The 23,940-nt window shown below is 41.3% G+C and overlaps 1 protein-coding gene across 4 annotated transcripts in view; it reads left to right on the top strand.

Moving 5' to 3' along the window:
* LOC307041060 (DDB1- and CUL4-associated factor 1-like) overlaps nucleotides 1-23,512 on the top strand; it is a 53,287-nt gene extending 29,775 nt beyond the window's left edge. For 3 of the 4 annotated variants that reach the window (XM_079684383.1, XM_079684385.1, XM_079684382.1), the window contains exons 17-32: nucleotides 6,389-6,511; nucleotides 7,636-7,791; nucleotides 9,197-9,509; nucleotides 9,697-9,923; nucleotides 12,129-12,406; nucleotides 12,688-12,886; nucleotides 13,782-13,864; nucleotides 14,012-14,096; nucleotides 14,517-14,750; nucleotides 15,390-15,483; nucleotides 15,969-16,073; nucleotides 16,350-16,423; nucleotides 17,457-17,549; nucleotides 18,340-18,492; nucleotides 20,352-20,478; nucleotides 23,028-23,512. In XM_079684383.1, coding sequence (XP_079540509.1) covers nucleotides 6,389-6,511; nucleotides 7,636-7,791; nucleotides 9,197-9,509; nucleotides 9,697-9,923; nucleotides 12,129-12,406; nucleotides 12,688-12,886; nucleotides 13,782-13,864; nucleotides 14,012-14,096; nucleotides 14,517-14,750; nucleotides 15,390-15,483; nucleotides 15,969-16,073; nucleotides 16,350-16,423; nucleotides 17,457-17,549; nucleotides 18,340-18,492; nucleotides 20,352-20,478; nucleotides 23,028-23,089 — 2,406 coding nt within the window. In that variant the 3' untranslated portion in view covers nucleotides 23,090-23,512. The remainder of the gene's footprint in view (nucleotides 1-6,388; nucleotides 6,512-7,635; nucleotides 7,792-9,196; nucleotides 9,510-9,696; nucleotides 9,924-12,128; nucleotides 12,407-12,687; nucleotides 12,887-13,781; nucleotides 13,865-14,011; nucleotides 14,097-14,516; nucleotides 14,751-15,389; nucleotides 15,484-15,968; nucleotides 16,074-16,349; nucleotides 16,424-17,456; nucleotides 17,550-18,339; nucleotides 18,493-20,351; nucleotides 20,479-23,027) is intronic. The other variant, XM_079684384.1, reaches the window with a different exon arrangement.
* The last annotated feature ends 428 nt before the right edge of the window (nucleotides 23,513-23,940 follow it).

The following is a 23,940-nucleotide window of genomic DNA, read 5'->3' as shown; positions in this document are numbered from 1 at the left end:
GGTATCTAATGCAGTGTATGAGGTATCTAATGTAGTGTATCAGGTATCTAATGTAGTGTATCAGGTATCTAATGCAGTGTATCAGGTATCTAATGTAGTGTATCAGGTATCTAATGCAGTGTATCAGGTATCTAATGCAGTGTATCAGGTATCTAATGCAGTGTATGAGGTATCTAATGCAGTGTATCAGGTATCTAATGCAGTGTATCAGGTATCTAATGCAGTGTATCAGGTATCTAATGCAGTGTATCAGGTATCTAATGCAGTGTATCAGGTATCTAATGTAGTGTATCAGGTATCTAATGCAGTGTATCAGGTATCTAATGTAGTGTATCAGGTATCTAATGCAGTGTATCAGGTATCTAATGCAGTGTATCAGGTATCTAATGCAGTGTATGAGGTATCTAATGCAGTGTATCAGGTATCTAATGCAGTGTATCAGGTATCTAATGCAGTGTATCAGGTATCTAATGCAGTGTATCAGGTATCTAATGCAGTGTATCAGGTATCTAATGCAGTGTATCAGGTATCTAATGCAGTGTATCAGGTATCTAATGTAGTGTATCAGGTATCTAATGTAGTGTATCAGGTATCTAATGCAGTGTATCAGGTATCTAATGCAGTGTATCAGGTATCTAATGCAGTGTATCAGGTATCTAATGCAGTGTATCAGGTATCTAATGCAGTGTATGAGGTATCTAATGCAGTGTATCAGGTATCTAATGCAGTGTATGAGGTATCTAATGCAGTGTATCAGGTATCTAATGTAGTGTATCAGGTATCTAATGCAGTGTATCAGGTATCTAATGCAGTGTATCAGGTATCTAATGCAGTGTATCAGGTATCTAATGCAGTGTATCAGGTATCTAATGCAGTGTATCAGGTATCTAATGCAGTGTATGAGGTATCTAATGCAGTGTATCAGGTATCTAATGCAGTGTATCAGGTATCTAATGCAGTGTATCAGGTATCTAATGCAGTGTATGAGGTATCTAATGCAGTGTATCAGGTATCTAATGCAGTGTATGAGGTATCTAATGCAGTGTATCAGGTATCTAATGCAGTGTATCAGGTATCTAATGCAGTGTATCAGGTATCTAATGCAGTGTATCAGGTATCTAATGCAGTGTATCAGGTATCTAATGCAGTGTATCAGGTATCTAATGCAGTGTATCAGGTATCTAATGCAGTGTATCAGGTATCTAATGCAGTGTATCAGGTATCTAATGTAGTGTATCAGGTATCTAATGCAGTGTATGAGGTATCTAATGCAGTGTATCAGGTATCTAATGCAGTGTATCAGGTATCTAATGCAGTGTATCAGGTATCTAATGCAGTGTATCAGGTATCTAATGCAGTGTATGAGGTATCTAATGCAGTGTATCAGGTATCTAATGCAGTGTATCAGGTATCTAATGTAGTGTATCAGGTATCTAATGCAGTGTATCAGGTATCTAATGCAGTGTATCAGGTATCTAATGCAGTGTATCAGGTATCTAATGCAGTGTATCAGGTATCTAATGCAGTGTATGAGGTATCTAATGCAGTGTATCAGGTATCTAATGCAGTGTATGAGGTATCTAATGTAGTGTATCAGGTATCTAATGTAGTGTATCAGGTATCTAATGCAGTGTATCAGGTATCTAATGCAGTGTATCAGGTATCTAATGCAGTGTATGAGGTATCTAATGCAGTGTATCAGGTATCTAATGCAGTGTATCAGGTATCTAATGCAGTGTATCAGGTATCTAATGCAGTGTATCAGGTATCTAATGCAGTGTATCAGGTATCTAATGCAGTGTATCAGGTATCTAATGCAGTGTATCAGGTATCTAATGCAGTGTATCAGGTATCTAATGCAGTGTATCAGGTATCTAATGCAGTGTATCAGGTATCTAATGCAGTGTATCAGGTATCTAATGCAGTGTATGAGGTATCTAATGCAGTGTATCAGGTATCTAATGCAGTGTATGAGGTATCTAATGCAGTGTATCAGGTATCTAATGTAGTGTATCAGGTATCTAATGCAGTGTATCAGGTATCTAATGCAGTGTATCAGGTATCTAATGCAGTGTATCAGGTATCTAATGCAGTGTATCAGGTATCTAATGCAGTGTATCAGGTATCTAATGCAGTGTATGAGGTATCTAATGCAGTGTATCAGGTATCTAATGCAGTGTATCAGGTATCTAATGCAGTGTATCAGGTATCTAATGCAGTGTATCAGGTATCTAATGCAGTGTATCAGGTATCTAATGCAGTGTATCAGGTATCTAATGCAGTGTATGAGGTATCTAATGCAGTGTATGAGGTATCTAATGCAGTGTATCAGGTATCTAATGCAGTGTATGAGGTATCTAATGCAGTGTATGAGGTATCTAATGCAGTGTATGAGGTATCTAATGCAGTGTATCAGGTATCTAATGCAGTGTATCAGGTATCTAATGCAGTGTATCAGGTATCTAATGCAGTGTATCAGGTATCTAATGCAGTGTATGAGGTATCTAATGTAGTGTATCAGGTATCTAATGCAGTGTATCAGGTATCTAATGCAGTGTATCAGGTATCTAATGTAGTGTATCAGGTATCTAATGTAGTGTATCAGGTATCTAATGCAGTGTATCAGGTATCTAATGCAGTGTATGAGGTATCTAATGTAGTGTATCAGGTATCTAATGCAGTGTATCAGGTATCTAATGCAGTGTATCAGGTATCTAATGCAGTGTATGAGGTATCTAATGTAGTGTATCAGGTATCTAATGCAGTGTATCAGGTATCTAATGCAGTGTATGAGGTATCTAATGCAGTGTATCAGGTATCTAATGCAGTGTATGAGGTATCTAATGCAGTGTATCAGGTATCTAATGCAGTGTATCAGGTATCTAATGCAGTGTATGAGGTATCTAATGCAGTGTATCAGGTATCTAATGCAGTGTATCAGGTATCTAATGCAGTGTATGAGGTATCTAATGCAGTGTATCAGGTATCTAATGCAGTGTATCAGGTATCTAATGCAGTGTATCAGGTATCTAATGCAGTGTATCAGGTATCTAATGCAGTGTATGAGGTATCTAATGCAGTGTATCAGGTATCTAATGTAGTGTATCAGGTATCTAATGCAGTGTATCAGGTATCTAATGCAGTGTATCAGGTATCTAATGCAGTGTATCAGGTATCTAATGTAGTGTATGAGGTATCTAATGTAGTGTATCAGGTATCTAATGCAGTGTATCAGGTATCTAATGCAGTGTATGAGGTATCTAATGTAGTGTATCAGGTATCTAATGCAGTGTATGAGGTATCTAATGTAGTGTATCAGGTATCTAATGTAGTGTATCAGGTATCTAATGCAGTGTATGAGGTATCTAATGCAGTGTATGAGGTATCTAATGTAGTGTATCAGGTATCTAATGCAGTGTATGAGGTATCTAATGTAGTGTATCAGGTATCTAATGTAGTGTATCAGGTATCTAATGCAGTGTATGAGGTATCTAATGCAGTGTATCAGGTATCTAATGCAGTGTATGAGGTATCTAATGCAGTGTATCAGGTATCTAATGCAGTGTATCAGGTATCTAATGCAGTGTATGAGGTATCTAATGTAGTGTATCAGGTATCTAATGCAGTGTATGAGGTATCTAATGTAGTGTATCAGGTATCTAATGTAGTGTATCAGGTATCTAATGCAGTGTATGAGGTATCTAATGCAGTGTATCAGGTATCTAATGCAGTGTATGAGGTATCTAATGTAGTGTATCAGGTATCTAATGCAGTGTATCAGGTATCTAATGCAGTGTATGAGGTATCTAATGCAGTGTATCAGGTATCTAATGCAGTGTATCAGGTATCTAATGCAGTGTATCAGGTATCTAATGCAGTGTATGAGGTATCTAATGCAGTGTATCAGGTATCTAATGCAGTGTATCAGGTATCTAATGCAGTGTATCAGGTATCTAATGCAGTGTATGAGGTATCTAATGTAGTGTATCAGGTATCTAATGCAGTGTATGAGGTATCTAATGCAGTGTATCAGGTATCTAATGTAGTGTATCAGGTATCTAATGTAGTGTATGAGGTATCTAATGTAGTGTATCAGGTATCTAATGTAGTGTATCAGGTATCTAATGCAGTGTATCAGGTATCTAATGTAGTGTATCAGGTATCTAATGCAGTGTATGAGGTATCTAATGCAGTGTATCAGGTATCTAATGTAGTGTATCAGGTATCTAATGCAGTGTATCAGGTATCTAATGCAGTGTATCAGGTATCTAATGTAGTGTATCAGGTATCTAATGTAGTGTATCAGGTATCTAATGCAGTGTATGAGGTATCTAATGCAGTGTATCAGGTATCTAATGTAGTGTATCAGGTATCTAATGCAGTGTATGAGGTATCTAATGCAGTGTATCAGGTATCTAATGCAGTGTATCAGGTATCTAATGCAGTGTATCAGGTATCTAATGCAGTGTATCAGGTATCTAATGTAGTGTATCAGGTATCTAATGCAGTGTATGAGGTATCTAATGTAGTGTATCAGGTATCTAATGTAGTGTATCAGGTATCTAATGCAGTGTATCAGGTATCTAATGTAGTGTATCAGGTATCTAATGCAGTGTATCAGGTATCTAATGCAGTGTATCAGGTATCTAATGCAGTGTATCAGGTATCTAATGCAGTGTATCAGGTATCTAATGCAGTGTATCAGGTATCTAATGTAGTGTATCAGGTATCTAATGTAGTGTATCAGGTATCTAATGTAGTGTATCAGGTATCTAATGTAGTGTATCAGGTATCTAATGCAGTGTATCAGGTATCTAATGTAGTGTATCAGGTATCTAATGTAGTGTATCAGGTATCTAATGTAGTGTATCAGGTATCTAATGCAGTGTATGAGGTATCTAATGCAGTGTATCAGGTATCTAATGCAGTGTATCAGGTATCTAATGCAGTGTATCAGGTATCTAATGCAGTGTATCAGGTATCTAATGCAGTGTATCAGGTATCTAATGCAGTGTATCAGGTATCTAATGCAGTGTATGAGGTATCTAATGCAGTGTATCAGGTATCTAATGCAGTGTATCAGGTATCTAATGCAGTGTATCAGGTATCTAATGCAGTGTATCAGGTATCTAATGCAGTGTATGAGGTATCTAATGCAGTGTATGAGGTATCTAATGCAGTGTATCAGGTATCTAATGCAGTGTATCAGGTATCTAATGCAGTGTATCAGGTATCTAATGCAGTGTATCAGGTATCTAATGCAGTGTATGAGGTATCTAATGCAGTGTATCAGGTATCTAATGCAGTGTATGAGGTATCTAATGCAGTGTATCAGGTATCTAATGCAGTGTATGAGGTATCTAATGCAGTGTATGAGGTATCTAATGCAGTGTATCAGGTATCTAATGCAGTGTATGAGGTATCTAATGCAGTGTATCAGGTATCTAATGCAGTGTATAAGGTATCTAATGCAGTGTATCAGGTATCTAATGCAGTGTATCAGGTATCTAATGCAGTGTATCAGGTATCTAATGCAGTGTATGAGGTATCTAATGTAGTGTATCAGGTATCTAATGCAGTGTATGAGGTATCTAATGCAGTGTATCAGGTATCTAATGCAGTGTATGAGGTATCTAATGTAGTGTATCAGGTATCTAATGCAGTGTATGAGGTATCTAATGCAGTGTATCAGGTATCTAATGCAGTGTATCAGGTATCTAATGCAGTGTATGAGGTATCTAATGCAGTGTATCAGGTATCTAATGCAGTGTATGAGGTATCTAATGCAGTGTATGAGGTATCTAATGCAGTGTATCAGGTATCTAATGCAGTGTATGAGGTATCTAATGCAGTGTATCAGGTATCTAATGCAGTGTATCAGGTATCTAATGCAGTGTATGAGGTATCTAATGCAGTGTATGAGGTATCTAATGCAGTGTATCAGGTATCTAATGCAGTGTATCAGGTATCTAATGCAGTGTATCAGGTATCTAATGCAGTGTATCAGGTATCTAATGCAGTGTATCAGGTATCTAATGCAGTGTATGAGGTATCTAATGCAGTGTATCAGGTATCTAATGCAGTGTATGAGGTATCTAATGCAGTGTATCAGGTATCTAATGCAGTGTATCAGGTATCTAATGCAGTGTATCAGGTATCTAATGCAGTGTATCAGGTATCTAATGCAGTGTATGAGGTATCTAATGCAGTGTATCAGGTATCTAATGCAGTGTATCAGGTATCTAATGTAGTGTATCAGGTATCTAATGCAGTGTATCAGGTATCTAATGCAGTATCTAATGTAGTGTATCGGGTATCTACTCTAATGCAGTTTTTAAGGTATAAATTGCCCATGTTTTCCCTAAACTTAGTCTCCATCTCCCCACAGGTGATAATAAACTGTGTGTGTGCCCCGGATCAGAGCCTCAGTCCTGGGGGGGGCTTTCCCCCGGCCCCCCCTTATGTTCTGCACCACATGTGGCAGCTGGTGCAGAACAACAACGGCATCAAGGTAAAAAACACTAAAGGAACTTCAGTCTTCTTTAAAGATCTCCTATCATGCTATTTTTAGGCATATATTATGGGTCTCAGATATATATAAAAACATGTCTATGTCTAGGAGGCGTGTGGCGCAGTAGGTTGGGCGTTGGTGTTTCGGATCAGGGGGGTCACAGGTTCAAACCCCTCTGCAGTCAGTATGACGTTGTGTCCCTGAGACACTTCACCCCAAATTGCTCCTGTGGGTCTATGAAGTGTTTTGCTCAAAATACCAAACAGATCATGCATTTTAGACATCGCTCATCCCCCTCTATTTCAGCCCTGTTACTAAAGTGCTGATTCTGGGTCCTTAGCTTTTAAAAAAAATAATTAAAATGAGGGGGCGGAGCTAATGCCTGCTCAGAATTCTACGAGACACAGCTAAATGCTGCCGTGATTAAACGCCATCATGTTCTAAACCACATCAAGGATTATCTCTGAAACAGCATGGAGCCCAAATGCTTTTTCTCTTGCGGGTTTTACTTCATTTTGATTTCCTGCTTCTTCACACACACTCTCTCCAGTACAGGTTAGCTCTGAGTGTTAGCGATGCTAATGTAAACATATTACTTCCAGAACACGTCTCATTGTTTCCGACAGCAACGTTTCTGATTGGCCCGTGGGTTTAAAGCCCGCCCACATTTTAGTAATGTCGTCATGACGCAGCAAATCTGCATCAGCTCCGTTGTTCCCCGTTTTTAGAGATGTGGGTACGGAGGAGAAGAGAGAGGGGTTTATTTCCTGACACTTTGTGAGTTCCCTGACACACCGGGGACACACTGGGGACACACCGGGACACACCGGGGACACACCGGGGACACATGGTTATGTAGAAAGGACATCACAAAGTGCATTTTGTAACCCTGTTGGTATTTGTGTTCATACTGTATGTTATAGCATGTTTGAAGGTCAGTCTCTGTATTATCCACAAATATGTAACTTTGATTTGTGATTTCACTGTAAACTACAGAAGGCTTATAGAGATTGCCTGTAGCTGTTAGGGTTAGGGTTAGGGTTAGGGTTAGGGTTAGCCCTAACCCTACGTGTGAGAAGATGAATAAAAAAAAAAAGACAAATGTCTCTCTCTCTGTCTCTCAGGTGCTCCTCTCCGTTCTCTCGGTGAAGATGCCCATCACAGATGCAGATCTGATCCGAGCTCTGGCCTGTAAAGCTCTGGTTGGATTGTCCCGCAGCGCCGCCATCAGACAGATCATCAGCAAGCTGCCGCTGTTCACCAGCAGCCACATCCAGCAGGTAAACAACAACAAAAACACACACCTTGAGGGACGGGATTACACACCTGAGGACGGAGGATAAACGCCTCTGCATTGGAGTATTATCAGATGGGTTAATAACTTCATTAACTACGTCTGAAAGCAGAAGTCTAGGGCAAATAATTGCAAGTCTCTTCAGTCCGCATGTCACAAAATGAGCAGGTAAATCCAGCTGGTCAACAACAACACACACCGTCAGGGGGGAGAATAGACCTGAGCACGGGGGAGAAACGCTGAACACCCTGTTGGATACGTGCAGCAAAAGAGAGATAGATAGATATATACTTTATTCATTCCAAATGTTGTTGCCGCTGTTCACCCCTTAAGAGGGGAAAAACGTTAACAATTACAAATACAATTTAAAATGAGTATATCAATCACTATAAACAATATACAAAATTCTGGATAATTAAAATGTTCTTTTAAAAAGGTCAGGTCTGCAAAAAGATGGAGACTCTTTACCTGTCGACTGCCTCGTCCGCAGAACATCTGAAACATCCCTTAAGAAATCAGATGTGTTTCAATGAAGTTCAATACATATATTATAAGTAGGGCTGTCAAACGATTACATTTTTAATCAGATTAATCACCAGTCGAACTATGTCTGAAATATGCCATGTCTTTATGTTTATTGTTGTGTGAATGGAAAGATAAATGAAAGAAGGCGGATATATCCATTTAACATACAGTATGTTTATTCTAACATTGTTCTGTGTGTCAGAATGAAAGACAGCCCACACACCTATCACTCATCAAACCGTGGGGTCTTAATTCATTACGTGTTGATTTCTATCAACACGGGGGGATCGTGAACGTTGTGATCAGCTGTTTTAGTGCAGTTCTCCAGTGAAGGGGGGGAGTCTCCCTCCGCAGCCGGTTGACGTAGTTTTGGCACAATTCCGTACAGACCGACGTTAACAGCAGCCCTGTCTGTGCACACGGAGACCGACTCTGTTGGCCAGAAGACATTATCAAAGATGTTCTATTGAGAAGACGATCCCTACGTGACAAAAGTTTTCAAAACCGTTTCTAGTCTTCTGTATTTCCAGACAAGTGGCTACTGAAATCAATCTTACTAAATGCTGTCTGCGTGATTTACTCCGTGAGTTGGCGGACTTTATTTTGCTTACTTTAACATCATTTTTCATGGTGGGGCTAAGCCATTTCTTGGTATGGCTGTAGCCTACCCCAGCGCTGCAGCTGGTGGGATGTATGGGGCGGGCCATTCTGCACATGCGTTAAATGCGTTAAATATTTTAACCCAATTAATTCAAAAAATTAATTACCGCCGTTAACGCGATCATTTTGACAGCATTAATTATAAGATAAGAAGTACTTTATTGATCCCAATGACCTCCTCCTCCTCCTCCTCCTCCTCCTCCCAGCTGATGAAGGAGCCTCTGCTTCAGGACAAACGCAGCGAGCACGTGCGTTTCTGCCGCTACGCAGCGGAGCTAACGGAGCGCGTGTCGGGGAAACCTCTCCTCATGGGGAGCGACGTCTCATTGGCTCGCCTGCAGAGGGCCAACGTGGTCGCCCAATCACGGATCACCTTCTCCCAGAAGGAGCTGCTGGTGTTGATCAGGAACCACCTGGTGGCCAAAGGGCTGCATGACACCGCTAACACCCTCGTCAGGGAGGCCAACCTCCCCTCCTCCCCTCCCCTGATCTGCAGGAGTCACCGCTCGGACAGACAAGGTCAACTTTTATTATTTGTCGTTCTTAACATCCATATTTGTTTGTCTCCTCCTCCTCCTCCTCTTCCTCCTCCTCCTCTTCCTCCATGTTATAATGTGTTTCTTAATGTCTTTCATGTTTGTAAAGCACTTTGAATTGCCTTGTGTTGAAAGGTGCTGTATTAATGAACTTGCCTTGCCTTGCTCAGCAGGTCGTATCGGCGGCGGCCATGTTGGCTCTTCTCCTGCGTCCTCATTGGCTGTTGCCTCCTCCTCCTCCACTCCCATTCGCTCCCTCGTCCTCTCCTCCCCCTCGCCAGCGTCTCTTCTTTCGGGTCGGATTCTGTTTTCTCGAGAACGCCCGCCTGCGATCTGTAACTCTGGGAGGAGACTGAGGGCGCTGAAGCAGAAGTCGGACCACGGTGCCTTCATACAGGTCAGGGAGGCCATGTTTTTATTTTACATGTTTTTATTTTGTGCACTTTGTTTCAGGCTGTGTCTTTTTATTTATTTAGTTCAGGGGTCGGCAACCTTTTCGATATGTAGTGCCATTTAAAAAAAAAAAAAAATTGTGATCAGTGTAGTGACGATCGTGAATTGTCAACGGTGGGGGGGGACCCTCGCTGCGGGGAAGCATACGATACGATAACGATACGATATTACTTTATTGGTCAGATCAAGTCTGAAATTTTACTTGCGTCACAGCGGCTCCATGTCCAACATGGACACAGACACAATACATGAAACACAAACAACAAACATTTAACATAACAGCACAATCAGTGAGAGAAGAGCTGCTCAAAGAACCTTCAGCGTGCATCTGATCTGGGATCAGCTCTGTATTTACTGTGAGGGTTGACTGATGCACGAAGGAGTGCTTCAGTCTGACCTTATTGAATGGTGGGACCCTGTATCTCCGATTAGATGGTAGCAGTTCATACTCAGTGTTCAGAACATGGTTTGGGTCAGAGATGATGTTGTTGGAAAGTCTCACTAGGTTGATAGGCTGAGTCATAGAGTCTCTGACGACCAACAATCTTTGAGCAGATTTTTAACAGGTGGAGCAGTTTTGATTTTAAAGCTGCTGACAAACATTTGTACCAGGTGGTATTGCTGCAGAATAGACATGATCACAGATGTAAAGAACAACAGAAGAATTTCTCTGCTCGTCCCAAAAGACCTAAGACGGCGGAGAAAATAAATTCTTTGTTTTGTCCTTTTGCTCAGATACTCAATGTGATGCTTCCATGACAGCAGGTGGTCAATCATTACACCCAAGTGTCTGTATGAAACTCCCTGCTTGATTTCGTCTGTATGGATGACCATGGGGACTTTGTGGGAGTCAGATGGTGAGCCAAAAAGGATTTCCTCAGTTTTCTTGGTGTTGATCTCAAGAGCATTGCTATCAGTCCACTCCACCACCTGATGGACAGCCTGTCGGTGCAGCTCAGGGTCGTCTGTGTTACTGAGCAGAGATATTATTGCAGTATCATCAGAGTACTTCATGATGACTTGATTTGGTGTGTTGGTACGACAATCATCAGTGTAGAGAGGGAAGAGCACAGCTGAACTCACGCAGCCCTGGGGGGGGGGGGGGGGGCCTACATTGGTTGTGTGGCAGTGTGTGGACCTCTTTCACCTGTCATCGCAGCTTACATGATGCCGTTTAAACTAATTTCAATAATTGGTTTAAACGGCATAATAATAATGATGACCGTCCGTTCTGTGATTCTCCAGAACACAGATGGCCAGTCCGCCCCTTTGTAGGATATTATTTCAATGAGAGATGAGCAGATCGCCACTGGGCTTTCATCTAAAGACACAGCCACGCAAAAACTGCGGCATTTGTACAGCTCCTTATGGGTACTGAAATTAGTGAAGTGCTTTCCTCCGTGATGAAACGATCAGCTCTAGACCACGGAGGAAAGCGGCAGAAAGTCAACTGGAGATAAAGAGAGCGGGGCTGCGTTGGGTGCATGGCTTCCTTCTGCAGGTAACGGGGAGACGCGCTCTGGCGGCGGTCTCGTTCAGGATCCGAAAATACAATGTAAATATTTTGCACTTATTGACCCCTGATTTAGTTTATTAATTCAATATAGGTGTGTCTTTTTATTTATTTATTTTCTAATGACACCAACACTCACTAAAGTTCCACTTTAATATTTAATAATAATAATAGAGGCCGTCCACATTTCAGATGTTACGTCATATCGGCCGCAAATCTGGATCAGCTCCGTTGTTCCCCCGTTTTTAGAGATGTGGGTACAGAGGAAAAGAGAGAGGGTTTTATTTCCTGACACTTTGTGAGTCTCCTGACACACCGGGGACACATGGTGATGTTGAGAAGACATCAATAAAAGTGCATTTTGCACGATAGGAGAGCTTTAAATCTCTTAAAGCGGTCGCACATAAGCGGCAACATTGCTCAGAACATCCTCTCTCCTACTCTGGTTTCAGACTCCAGCCATGAAGAGGCAAATCTATTTGTTTTATGTCCTATATGTTATCATGTGTATCATGTTATATATATTTGTTCTTGTATTCGGGATTGTGTTAAACGGTATTTCGATCTCTCTGTCCATAAGTTCTAAAGTTGATTTTGACTAAAGAATATATCCTCTCTTCTTCTTCTGTGTTTCAGACTCCGGCCATGAAGATGCAGCCCCCCCTCGCCCCCCCCTCGCCCCCCTCCCTGGACAGCATCATCACAGAGTTCCTGAGGGAACAGCATGCGCGCTGCATTAACCCCGTCACCACCTGCCCCCCCTTCTCCCTCTTCACCCCCCACCGCTGCCCCGAGCCCACGCAGCGCCGCATGGCCGAACCCAACTTCAGCGCCCGGCTTGGGGGGCGGGGCCTGTACCCGAGGCACGGGGGGGTGGACCGGGGGGGGCTGGACCGGCACCTCATCTTCAGCAGGTAGGAAGCACACTCAGGGAGTCCAAACAACCCATTGGTTATAATGACAACTGTTTAGAAGGGGGTGTGACGGAGGAGAGATGGCAATGGACGTGGTGTTTTATAAAATAAAGATAATACATTTACAACGTAGAGAGTCCAAATGTTAGAATAGATAATGTGCATATCTATATACAAAGGAAATGTCAAAAGATCCAGGTGGGAGTCCCGATCCACCAGGTGCTGAACAAGCTAAATAACAAAACAGGTTTTAAAAAGCCGTTTTCTCGCTCTGTGTTCAGGTTTCGCCCGATGTCGGTGTTCCACGAGGGCGACGGAGACGAGAGCGGCTTCACCTGCTGCGCCTTCTCCGCCCGGGAGCGCTTCCTGATGCTGGGAACCTGCTCCGGACACCTCAAGTTCTACAACGTGTTCTCCGGGGAGGAGGAGGCCAACTACACCTGCCACACCTCCGCCATCACACACCTGGAGCCCTCCAGGGTGCGTCACTGACACACAACACAAAGTCTAGTGTTAAAATAGTTCTGTTTAGTTTTAGAAAACCCAGCAAAGGATTTAAGGGATGTCCTCGTTATTCTTGAAGCAAATATAACTAATATTATTATATATTTTTTTTTTTTTGTTTGTTTTTTTCCTGTCATGTACACAGCTACTTTTCCCCGTACTTTCCCCGTTTAGTTCCGTTAGTACCGCTTATGTCGCGTTCACACCGCAAAGACTACTGAGTGCCGGGAACTTTTACCCCCATTTTTAGTCCCTGCTAGAGAGGTGGTACTAACCTGGGGAGAAAAAAGTACCAATTTCTATTGGCTGGGCGAATTGCAAACCACGCCCGTGAAACTCTGAAAAGTTTTTTGAAGCGGCCATATTGTATTTGCTGGCAGTAGCATTATTAGCATTAGCATCATTAGCATTAGCCCCGCGCACCAACGCAGAGAGACTAACTTATGGCAACACAAAAAAAACATGGAGCGGTGGAGATGAGGAGGTGTCTGCGTTCTGGCAATTTACTCGGAAGGCTTCAGTAGAAGCTGCTGGGACTCCCAGCAGCTTCGACTGAAGCCTTCCCCAACTCCGGGGACTTCCGGCCGGGGACTTCGGGTGGCAGTATACGCCATGAAGTTGTTTGCGGCCTGCCAGTAAACCCAAAGCAGAAGAAGACGAGGTGACGTCAGCAGCTCATTTGCGTAATCTTCCCTCAGGGAAAAGTACTCTAAATTGGTACTTAGTGCCCTGGGTTATAAGTGCCGGCAATAAGTACAGCAAAGTACGCGGCGTGAAAGCGGCTTCTGCGATCATGTTACTCTCATATTGGAAGAGGACATTCAGGATTTCCCAACATATTGAAAGTAACGTGTATGTTTGTGTTTCTCAGGATGGGAAGCTGCTGCTCACCTCTGCCTCCTGGAGCGTCCCGTTATCTGCTCTCTGGAGTATAGACAGTGTCTTCACCCTCAAGTAAAAACAGTGACACACACACACACACGCACGCACACACACACACACACACACACACACACTCACACGTACGCACGCACGCACACACACACACACACACACACACACACACACACACACACACTCACTGTTTCTCACTGTTTGCAGGAACTCGTTTGTGGACGATCACTACGTGGAGTTCAGTAAACACTCTCAGGACCGAGTCATCGGCACCAAGGACCAGGTCGCTCACGTAGGTCCCACAAAATGTTATTTGGATATTATTTTACATCTTAAACACAATTTTTCAACATTTCATCTTTTATTCAGTTTTCTCTGTCTCGTTTGTTTTGTAGCTCGTGGCATTGGGGCGAATCAGAAATCACTAAGACGGACCTCCTTATTAACTTATATTCTGGTCCCTTGTTTTCATTATTACATTATACAACATCTGTATCAAATACAAACACAATGGCCTTTTTAAAATGTGTCATCAAGGAACATTTGGATTCTTTCTTTGGACGTTTCTCTCCCCTATAATCCTCCTTTATCAACAGTATATCACAGGGGTCTTTGTTCCTGACACTTCCAGAGTCTCTGAACACAGAGGGGACACATGTTTATGTAGAAAAGTGGATTTTTAAAACCTTGTTAATATTTCTTTCTGATTCAGATCTACGACATCCAGACGGGCGTGAAGACCCTGACGCTGAACGACCCTTCGCTGGCCAACAACTACAAGAGGAACTGCGCAACCTTTAACCCCAGCGACGACCTGGTGCTGAACGACGGCGTGCTTTGGGACGTCCGAAACTCACGAGCCATTCACAAGTTTGACAAGTTCAACATGAACATCAGCGGAGACTTCCACCCCAACGGCCTGGAGGTCATCATCAACACCGAGATCGTATCCTCTCATTCATGATGATAATAATGCACTTTATTCTAAACTTGCCTTGCCTAGAAATGATGAAGACTTAATGGAAACCAAGAGGCTTCTCATGGCTTGGCTATTTATGAATGGGCAAAGTTAGCTTAGCTTAAGTCCTGAAGGGTAAACCAGACGGACTAGCTCCATTCATAAATGCGTACACATGCCTTTAAAAAGGTGTAAACATGTACGTGCTTTTAAACGCTAGTCTCGGACAATTTCTCCGCCAATTTCTTTAACTATTCATTTTTGAACTTTTGTATTCGTTGGACAATTTAGATTTCTGTCATCATAAGATATATTGTTTGCCAGCACTGTTTATACAAATATATGTGAACCTTTAGGATAATTATGATTTTATTTTTTATTTTACATCACATTGCATTTAGCTGAGGCTTTTATCCAAAGCCACTTACAATAAGTGAGTTCGACCAACAAAGTACAAACTTGAAGAAAACAGAATCATATAAGTTCATCAGGTTTCATAGAGCCAAACATTTCAAGTGCTACTCAACTGGCTTTAGATAAGCCAGCCCTTTATTAGTATATAATTAGTTGTTCTGTAGTTCTGCTGTAGAACCGGTTCTGTATGTGTTCCTTGACCCCCCCCCCCAGTGGGACCTGAGGACATTCCACCTGCTGCACACCGTCCCCGCTCTGGATCAGTGCAGACTGGTGTTCAACAGCAACGCCACCATCATGTATGGAGGTACGTTCACTTCAGAGCTCTCAGACTGCGTTCACAGCAACACACGCCCCGCACCGAGGGGGCAAAGCTCCAGGGTTCCAGTCAACCTGGTGCGACCTCATTGGTTTCCATGGGTCCTAGAGAGTGTCTCAGACTGTGCTGTGTCGGGTCCTTGAGTGTACACACACACACACACACACACACACACACACACACACACACACACACACACACACACACACACACACACACACACACACACACACACACACATACACACACAAGCCAAGGCCACCTCATGTGATTCTCTAAGGGAGTTTGAGAAAGAAAATATGTGTCCTGTTTTTTCTGAATGAACGAGATAATTATCAAAGAACAGTTCTGCTGTTGTTTCTGACATCTTATGCTTTACCCCCTCTCTCACACACACTCACACACACACACACACACACACACACACACACACACACACACACACACACACACTCACACTCACACTCACACAGCGATGCTGCAGGCCGATGATGAGGACGAAGCCATGGATCAGCAGATGAAGAGTCCCTTCGGCTCCTCCTTCAGGACCTTCGATGCCACGGACTACAAGCCCATTGGTAGGCTGCACTTCCTGTTTACTGCAGACTCAAATCTCATTGGTCAACTACCCTCTGCACCCTGAAGTTGGAGGAGCTGTCCTGGGCTTTTCCGGGCTCTTAAACATTTATTATAAACTAGAAAAGAGAATCTAAAGTCCATTTTTGGAGAGATTTTAAATCACCTATAGTCTTTGCTTTCTTCATGAGGTTTCTGAATAATAATTACATTTAAAAATGAGTAGCTTCAGTTGATTTAGTTTTGTAACTCAGTTTGTTTTTTGGTTTGTTCCTCAGCCACAGTGGATGTGAAGAGGAACATCTTTGACCTGTGCACCGACACCAAGGACTGCTACCTGGCTGTCATCGAGGTAATACTTCAAATATATATATAAATATAAAATATATAATAAATGTTGTTGTGTTCACGCCAAACTAAAGCAACCTTTCATCTTTGGTTACTTCCTGGAGTTTTACCGCTGCGATCACTTGTTTTTACTTCAGTGGTAACCTGGTTTACTAAAGTGGTGTAGACGTGAAATACATTTAAAGAAATCTGCATTCATTATAAATGCAATAAATAAATCAATTTGTCGCCGTAAAAATGTAGAAACTACGTGAGCATTTAATGATGATTATGATGGATGACAGGTGCTCCGAGGCAGCTTTACCTGTTCCACGTCATGATGAACGCACACCTGTCCCTGTGTCACGGGGCAATTCATGATGAGAACATTATCTAACAATTCTTAGAAACGTATTTCTATAACATTTATGAAATATACCCTCCATGTTTCCCCTTATTAGAATGTGTGTGTGTGTGTGTGTGTGTGTGTGTGTGTGTGTGTGTGTGTGTGTGTGTGTGTGTGTGTGTGTGTGTGTGTGTGTGTGTGTGTGTGTGTGTGTGTGTGTGTGTGTGTGTGTGTGTGTGTGTGTGTGTGTGTGTGTGTGTGTGTGTGTGTGTGTGTGTGTGTGTGTGTGTGTGTGTGTGTGTGTGTGTGTGTGTGTGTGTGTGTGTGTGTGTGTGTGTGTGTGTGTGTGTGTAACTGTGTAACTGTGTATTTAACTGTGTGTGTGTGTGTGTATTTAACTCTCGCTCTGTGTGTATTTAATTCTCTGTGTGTGTGTGTATTTAACTGTGTGTGTGTGTGTATTTAACTGTGTGTGTGTGTGTGTGTGTGTGTGTGTGTGTGTGTGTGTGTGTGTGTGTGTGTGTGTATTTAACTGTGTGTGTGTGTGTGTGTGTGTGTGTGTGTATTTAACTGTGTGTGTGTGTGTGTGTGTGTGTGTGTGTGTGTATTTAACTACGTGTGTATTTAACTGTGTGTGTGTGTGTGTGTGTATTTAACTCTCGCTCTGTGTGTATTTAATTCTCTGTGTGTATTTAATTCTCTGTGTGTGTAGAACCAGGACACAGTGAGTCTGGACACAGTGTGCCGTCTGTACGAGGTTGGGAGACACAAACTGGCCGAGGAGGGAGACGACGATGACGACCAGGTGAGACGAACAAAGCTGAAATGGTTTGTGTGTAAATCCCTCAATATATACGGACCAGCGAAAAAACTGTGTGTTATCTAAAATAAAAGTGGTTATTTTCAAGAAGCAAAATCACACATATATCAGAAACCTGTAATAATGTAGTAATACTTTTTTTGAGAAAAGATCAGGGATTTGTTCTAGAAAGATGTGAGTGCTGTGTCTCTGGTCTTGTTTATAAGATATATCAACATGACGCTCGTATACAAGAAGTCTCCTGACGTAAACAACAATGTGACGTAAACAACAACGTGAATTCGGAGCTCCGTAAAAACAAAGCTGTCTCTGCCGCCCGACGCTCTGTTTGATGCTCAGATTTCGGGAGTCATTGCAGTTTATGACGAACAGAGATATTGTTTTCTGATCACTTTAACATTTTACGGGGAAATTCTGTATTTTGGTGCGAGGGCGCAGCGTGCCCGTTACCCGGTTCACACAAAACCCTGAAGTGAAAAATCTGTAGATTCTCTAAAAATGAAAGTGATTTAATTTACAAGGAAATTACTCGGAGGTTATTCAATCATTTATTATTCATGTTTTTTTTGACAAACATAGCAACAAATATACAAATGTACAAAGAGTAAAAGGACATGTGAAATTGTTGGAGTTATAAAGCTGGTTAGCAAGAAGCTCCCGTCACGTCTTAATAACTGGTTAAGGTCACACCTGGTGCTTTTAATCTAAATATAAAAATGCATTAGGCCTATCTTTGTAGCGTTTTTATTTTAATGCGTGTAATGTGTCGTGGCAGGACGATGATCAGGACGATGACGACTCCTCGGACTCGGACGATGACGATGATGACGACGATGACGACATGGACACCGACCCTCTGATCGAGGTACTCGCCGAAGGAGACAACCCGGAGAACGACGAGGGAGGAAACTCCCCCACAGAGCAGGAGGTGAGGAGTATATGGATAACACTGCAGAGAGGGCAGAGGACACACATCCTTTCCTCAAGTAGAAGTAAAGATACTCGTGTTTAAAATACTCTGGTGAAAGTAGAAGTACTGACTAAACTTCTTTACTCAAGTCAAAGTAAAGAGGCTTTGAAATGTACTTCAGTAAAAAGTACCCATAACTAGCAGCTGTTTTAAAGAGTACCTGACCTCCCTTTATATTAATAGAACAATAATGTCATTGTTAGCTAATGAATGTTTCCGTGGTGACCAACAGCAACATGACAACGTTTCCATTAGTCCCTCTTCTTTAGAGAAGACCAGGAAATGATGGATACACGGATCGTGTTCAAATCAATAGGCACGCAATGACTCTAAATAATAATGATCACGCCACCAAACACACATTCAGACTAAAGGAACCAGCCTGTTTGGAAAATGAGAGAAGTAGAAAGTACAGGTATTTGTGTTCAACATGTAAGAAGCAGAAAGTACAGGTATTTGAGTTCAACATGTAAGAAGTAGAAAGTACAGGTATTTGAGTTCAACATGTAAGAAGTAGAAAGTACAGGTATTTGAGTTCAACATGTAAGAAGTAGAAAGTACAGGTATTTGAGTTCAACATGTAAGAAGTAGAAAGTACAGGTATTTGTGTTCAACATGTAAGAAGTAGAAAGTACAGGTATTTGTGTTCAACATGTAAGAAGTAGAAAGTACAGATATTTGTGTTCAACATGTAAGAAGTAGAAAGTACAGGTATTTGTGTTCAACATGTAAGAAGTAGAAAGTACAGGTATTTGAGTTCAACATGTAAGAAGTAGAAAGTACAGGTATTTGTGTTCAACATGTAAGAAGTAGAAAGTACAGGTATTTGTGTTCAACATGTAAGAAGTAGAAAGTACAGATATTTGTGTTCAACATGTAAGAAGTAGAAAGTACAGGTATTTGAGTTCAACATGTAAGAAGTAGAAAGTACAGGTATTTGTGTTCAACATGTGAGAAGTAGAAAGTACAGATATTTGAGTTCAACATGTTAGAAGTAGAAAGTACAGGTATTTGAGTTCAACATGTAAGAAGTAGAAAGTACAGGTATTTGTGTTCAACATGTAAGAAGTAGAAAGTACAGGTATTTGTGTTCAACATGTGAGAAGTAGAAAGTACAGATATTTGTGTTCAACATGTAAGAAGTAGAAAGTACAGGTATTTGTGTTCAACATGTAAGAAGTAGAAAGTACAGGTATTTGAGTTCAACATGTAAGAAGTAGAAAGTACAGGTATTTGTGTTCAACATGTGAGAAGTAGAAAGTACAGGTATTTGAGTTCAACATGTAAGAAGTAGAAAGTACAGGTATTTGTGTTCAACATGTAAGAAGTAGAAAGTACAGGTATTTGGGTTCAACATGTAAGAAGTAGAAAGTACAGGTATTTGAGTTCAACATGTAAGAAGTAGAAAGTACAGGTATTTGTGTTCAACATGTGAGAAGTAGAAAGTACAGGTATTTGTGTTCAACATGTGAGAAGTAGAAAGTACAGGTATTTGTGTTCAACATGTGAGAAGTAGAAAGTACAGGTATTTGTGTTCAACATGTAAGAAGTAGAAAGTACAGGTATTTGTGTTCAACATGTAAGAAGTAGAAAGTACAGGTATTTGAGTTCAACATGTAAGAAGTAGAAAGTACAGGTATTTGAGTTCAACATGTAAGAAGTAGAAAGTACAGGTATTTGAGTTAAAAACCTCACAGTTAAAAGTCGTCAGAAATATAAGTATTGGAGTAAAGTACTGATACCAGAAGAATGTAACATATAAGGTTAGATTTGGTTATGAAGGATCCTCAGTGATGATTTGTTATTGCTCTCCTCAGATTAGAGATATTCTTCTTAACAGTGACGACAGTGATGATGATGACAATGAAGATGCTTCAGTAGACACGGACGATTCGTTCAGAACTACTGATGGATCCGGATCATCATTTGAGAACCCCTTTGATTGTGAGTAACAGTAGTATCATTAGTGTCTCTACTTTAAAGAGTCCTCTCCTGCTGATGTTCAGGTGTATATCAGTTTGTAGTGTCTCTACTTTAAAGAGTGCTCTCCTGCTGATGTTCAGGTGTATATCAGTATGTAGTGTCTCTACTTTAAAGAGTCCTCTCCTGCTGATGTTCAGGTGTATATCAGTATGTAGTGTCTCTACTTTAAAGAGTCCTCTCCTGCTGATGTTCAGGTGTATATCAGTATGTAGTGTCTCTACTTTAAAGAGTCCTCTCCTGCTGATGTTCAGGTGTATATCAGTATGTAGTGTCTCTACTTTAAAGAGTCCTCTCCTGCTGGTGTTCAGGTGTATATCAGTATGTAGTGTCTCTACTTTAAAGAGTCCTCTCCTGCTGATGTTCAGTTGTATATCAGTATGTAGTGTCTCTACTTTAAAGAGTCCTCTCCTGCTGATGTTCAGGTGTATATCAGTATGTAGTGTCTCTACTTTAAAGAGTCCTCTCCTGCTGATGTTCAGGTGTATATCAGTATGTAGTGTCTCTACTTTAAAGAGTCCTCTCCTGCTGATGTTCAGGTGTATATCAGTATGTAGTGTCTCTACTTTAAAGAGTCCTCTCCTGCTGATGTTCAGGTGTATATCAGTATGTAGTGTCTCTACTTTAAAGAGTCCTCTCCTGCTGATGTTCAGGTGTATATCAGTATGTAGTGCCTCTACTTTAAAGAGTCCTCTCCTGCTGATGTTCAGGTGTGTATCAGTATGTAGTGTCTCTACTTTAAAGAGTCCTCTCCTGCTGATGTTCAGGTGTGTATCAGTATGTAGTGTCTCTACTTTAAAGAGTCCTCTCCTGCTGATGTTCAGGTGTATATCAGTATGTAGTGTCTCTACTTTAAAGAGTCCTCTCCTGCTGATGTTCAGGTGTATATCAGTATGTAGTGCCTCTACTTTAAAGAGTCCTCTCCTGCTGATGTTCAGGTGTGTATCAGTATGTAGTGTCTCTACTTTAAAGAGTCCTCTCCTGCTGATGTTCAGGTGTGTATCAGTATGTAGTGTCTCTACTTTAAAGAGTCCTCTCCTGCTGATGTTCAGGTGTATATCAGTATGTAGTGTCTCTACTTTAAAGAGTCCTCTCCTGCTGATGTTCAGGTGTATATCAGTATGTAGTGTCTCTACTTTAAAGAGTCCTCTCCTGCTGATGTTCAGGTGTATATCAGTATGTAGTGTCTCTACTTTAAAGAGTCCTCTCCTGCTGATGTTCAGGTGTATATCAGTATGTAGTGTCTCTACTTTAAAGAGTCCTCTCCTGCTGATGTTCAGGTGTATATCAGTATGTAGTGTCTCTACTTTAAAGAGTCCTCTCCTGCTGATGTTCAGGTGTATATCAGTATGTAGTGTCTCTACTTTAAAGAGTCCTCTCCTGCTGATGTTCAGGTGTATATCAGTATGTGGTGTCTCTACTTTAAAGAGTCCTCTCCTGCTGATGTTCAGGTGTATATCAGTATGTAGTGTCTCTACTTTAAAGAGTCCTCTCCAGCTGATGTTCAGGTGTATATCAGTATGTAGTGTCTCTACTTTAAAGAGTCCTCTCCTGCTGATGTTCAGGTGTATTTCAGTATGTAGTGTCTCTACTTTAAAGAGTCCTCTCCTGCTGATGTTCAGGTGTATATCAGTATGTAGTGTCTCTACTTTAAAGAGTCCTCTCCTGCTGATGTTCAGGTGTATTTCAGTATGTAGTGTCTCTACTTTAAAGAGTCCTCTCCAGCTGATGTTCAGGTGTATATCAGTATGTAGTGTCTCTACTTTAAAGAGTCCTCTCCTGCTGATGTTCAGGTGTATATCAGTATGCAGTGTCTCTACTTTAAAGAGTCCTCTCCTGCTGATGTTCAGGTGTATATCAGTATGTAGTGTCTCTACTTTAAAGAGTCCTCTCCTGCTGATGTTCAGGTGTATATCAGTATGTAGTGTCTCTACTTTAAAGAGTCCTCTCCTGCTGATGTTCAGGTGTATATCAGTATGTAGTGTCTCTACTTTAAAGAGTCCTCTCCTGCTGATGTTCAGGTGTATATCAGTATGTAGTGTCTCTACTTTAAAGAGTCCTCTCCTGCTGATGTTCAAGTGTATATCAGTATGTAGTGTCTCTACTTTAAAGAGTCCTCTCCTGCTGATGTCCAGGTGTATATCAGTATGTAGTGTCTCTACTTTAAAGAGTCCTCTCCTGCTGATGTTCAGGTGTATATCAGTATGGGACATGTCTCCATGCTTTAATGTTCAAAAAGCTCTTTATTGTTCTCATACCTCTTTTCACCCTCTGTCTGAAACCAGAGCTGCTCTGATTGGTTAGCTGGCCGGCTCTGTTGTGATTGGTCAACCAGCTTAGAGGCGCCCCTTAGCTATCACGTACAAAGTGTTGGAGCTTCTATAGTGTTGTCTCTTTGCAGACCTATACAACAAACTACAGGAGAGGGGAAACCCTGAAAAAGCAGAATAAGGACTCTTTCATGCTCTTTTTTTTTTTTATAAAATACAATTGTGTTGTGTTTTTGTTCGCAGTGAGCCCTTCGGATGATGACAGTCGGGCCATGCAGGCGCTCAGCGACCGATGGTTCTCCTGACGGGACGACATTACACAATATACCCCCCCCCCCCTCTCTCTTTTTAAAGCTTCATTTCTCTCTGTTAAGGCTGAGTCGACTGAACTCTGATCAAAGTTCCTGGAGGACGACGATGATGTCTGAGATCTTCTCTATTTTATTTTTAGAGGAAGCACGGTGATGATGAATAAATATTTCCCAGAGTTCTTGGGGCTCGACATGCTTTTTGCTTCCTTTCAGTCGGAGAAATGATTTGTGTCCGGATTATTGCCCCTCGTCACCGTGGAAGGAGTTTTTAATATTTTTCTGCTGGAAATGAGACGTTTTTTCACGTCGTGAGATCAGAGCAGAATTTCCATTCCTTACAAACAACCAAGACATGTCAACAAAGAGCTCGTCGTCAGTCAGTGTTAATCTCAAATACAAATAAATAATCTAAATTCACTTTTGCCCGGTCTTTATCCCTTTACTACTCTTTCTTCAACAGCAATAAAAACTGCACGTTGTTTTATCCTTTAAACACGCACAGAACATAGATCCTATAATAACAGTTAAAGATATTATGAATTAAAAGGGTTTCTTTTCACAGTTTGATCTCACAGGTTTACTGGAAACAAAGACTTTCTTATTTGCAAATATAAGAAACGCCTCTACATTTCCATGAACGAAATAAAAACTTGTCTGCTCTTTTCGGTTAAATTCAAAATGCCAGATCTACTAAACTCTACTTTTATCGATAAATATAATTTCCCCACGGAATTAAATATAATGCATGTTAATATGGATACCCTGGGTGTGTCCTTTTTTTACAATTTACATTATATTTTAATCAAATTTATTTGTAGCTTATCTTTTATAGGGTTTTTTTCAAG

Source organism: Notothenia rossii (genome assembly GCF_949606895.1).
Source record: "Notothenia rossii genome assembly, chromosome: 5".
NCBI classification, from domain to species: Eukaryota; Metazoa; Chordata; class Actinopteri; order Perciformes; family Nototheniidae; genus Notothenia; species Notothenia rossii.
The sequence above is the reverse complement of the archived record's forward strand: the minus strand, read 5'-3'. Positions and strand labels throughout refer to the sequence as shown.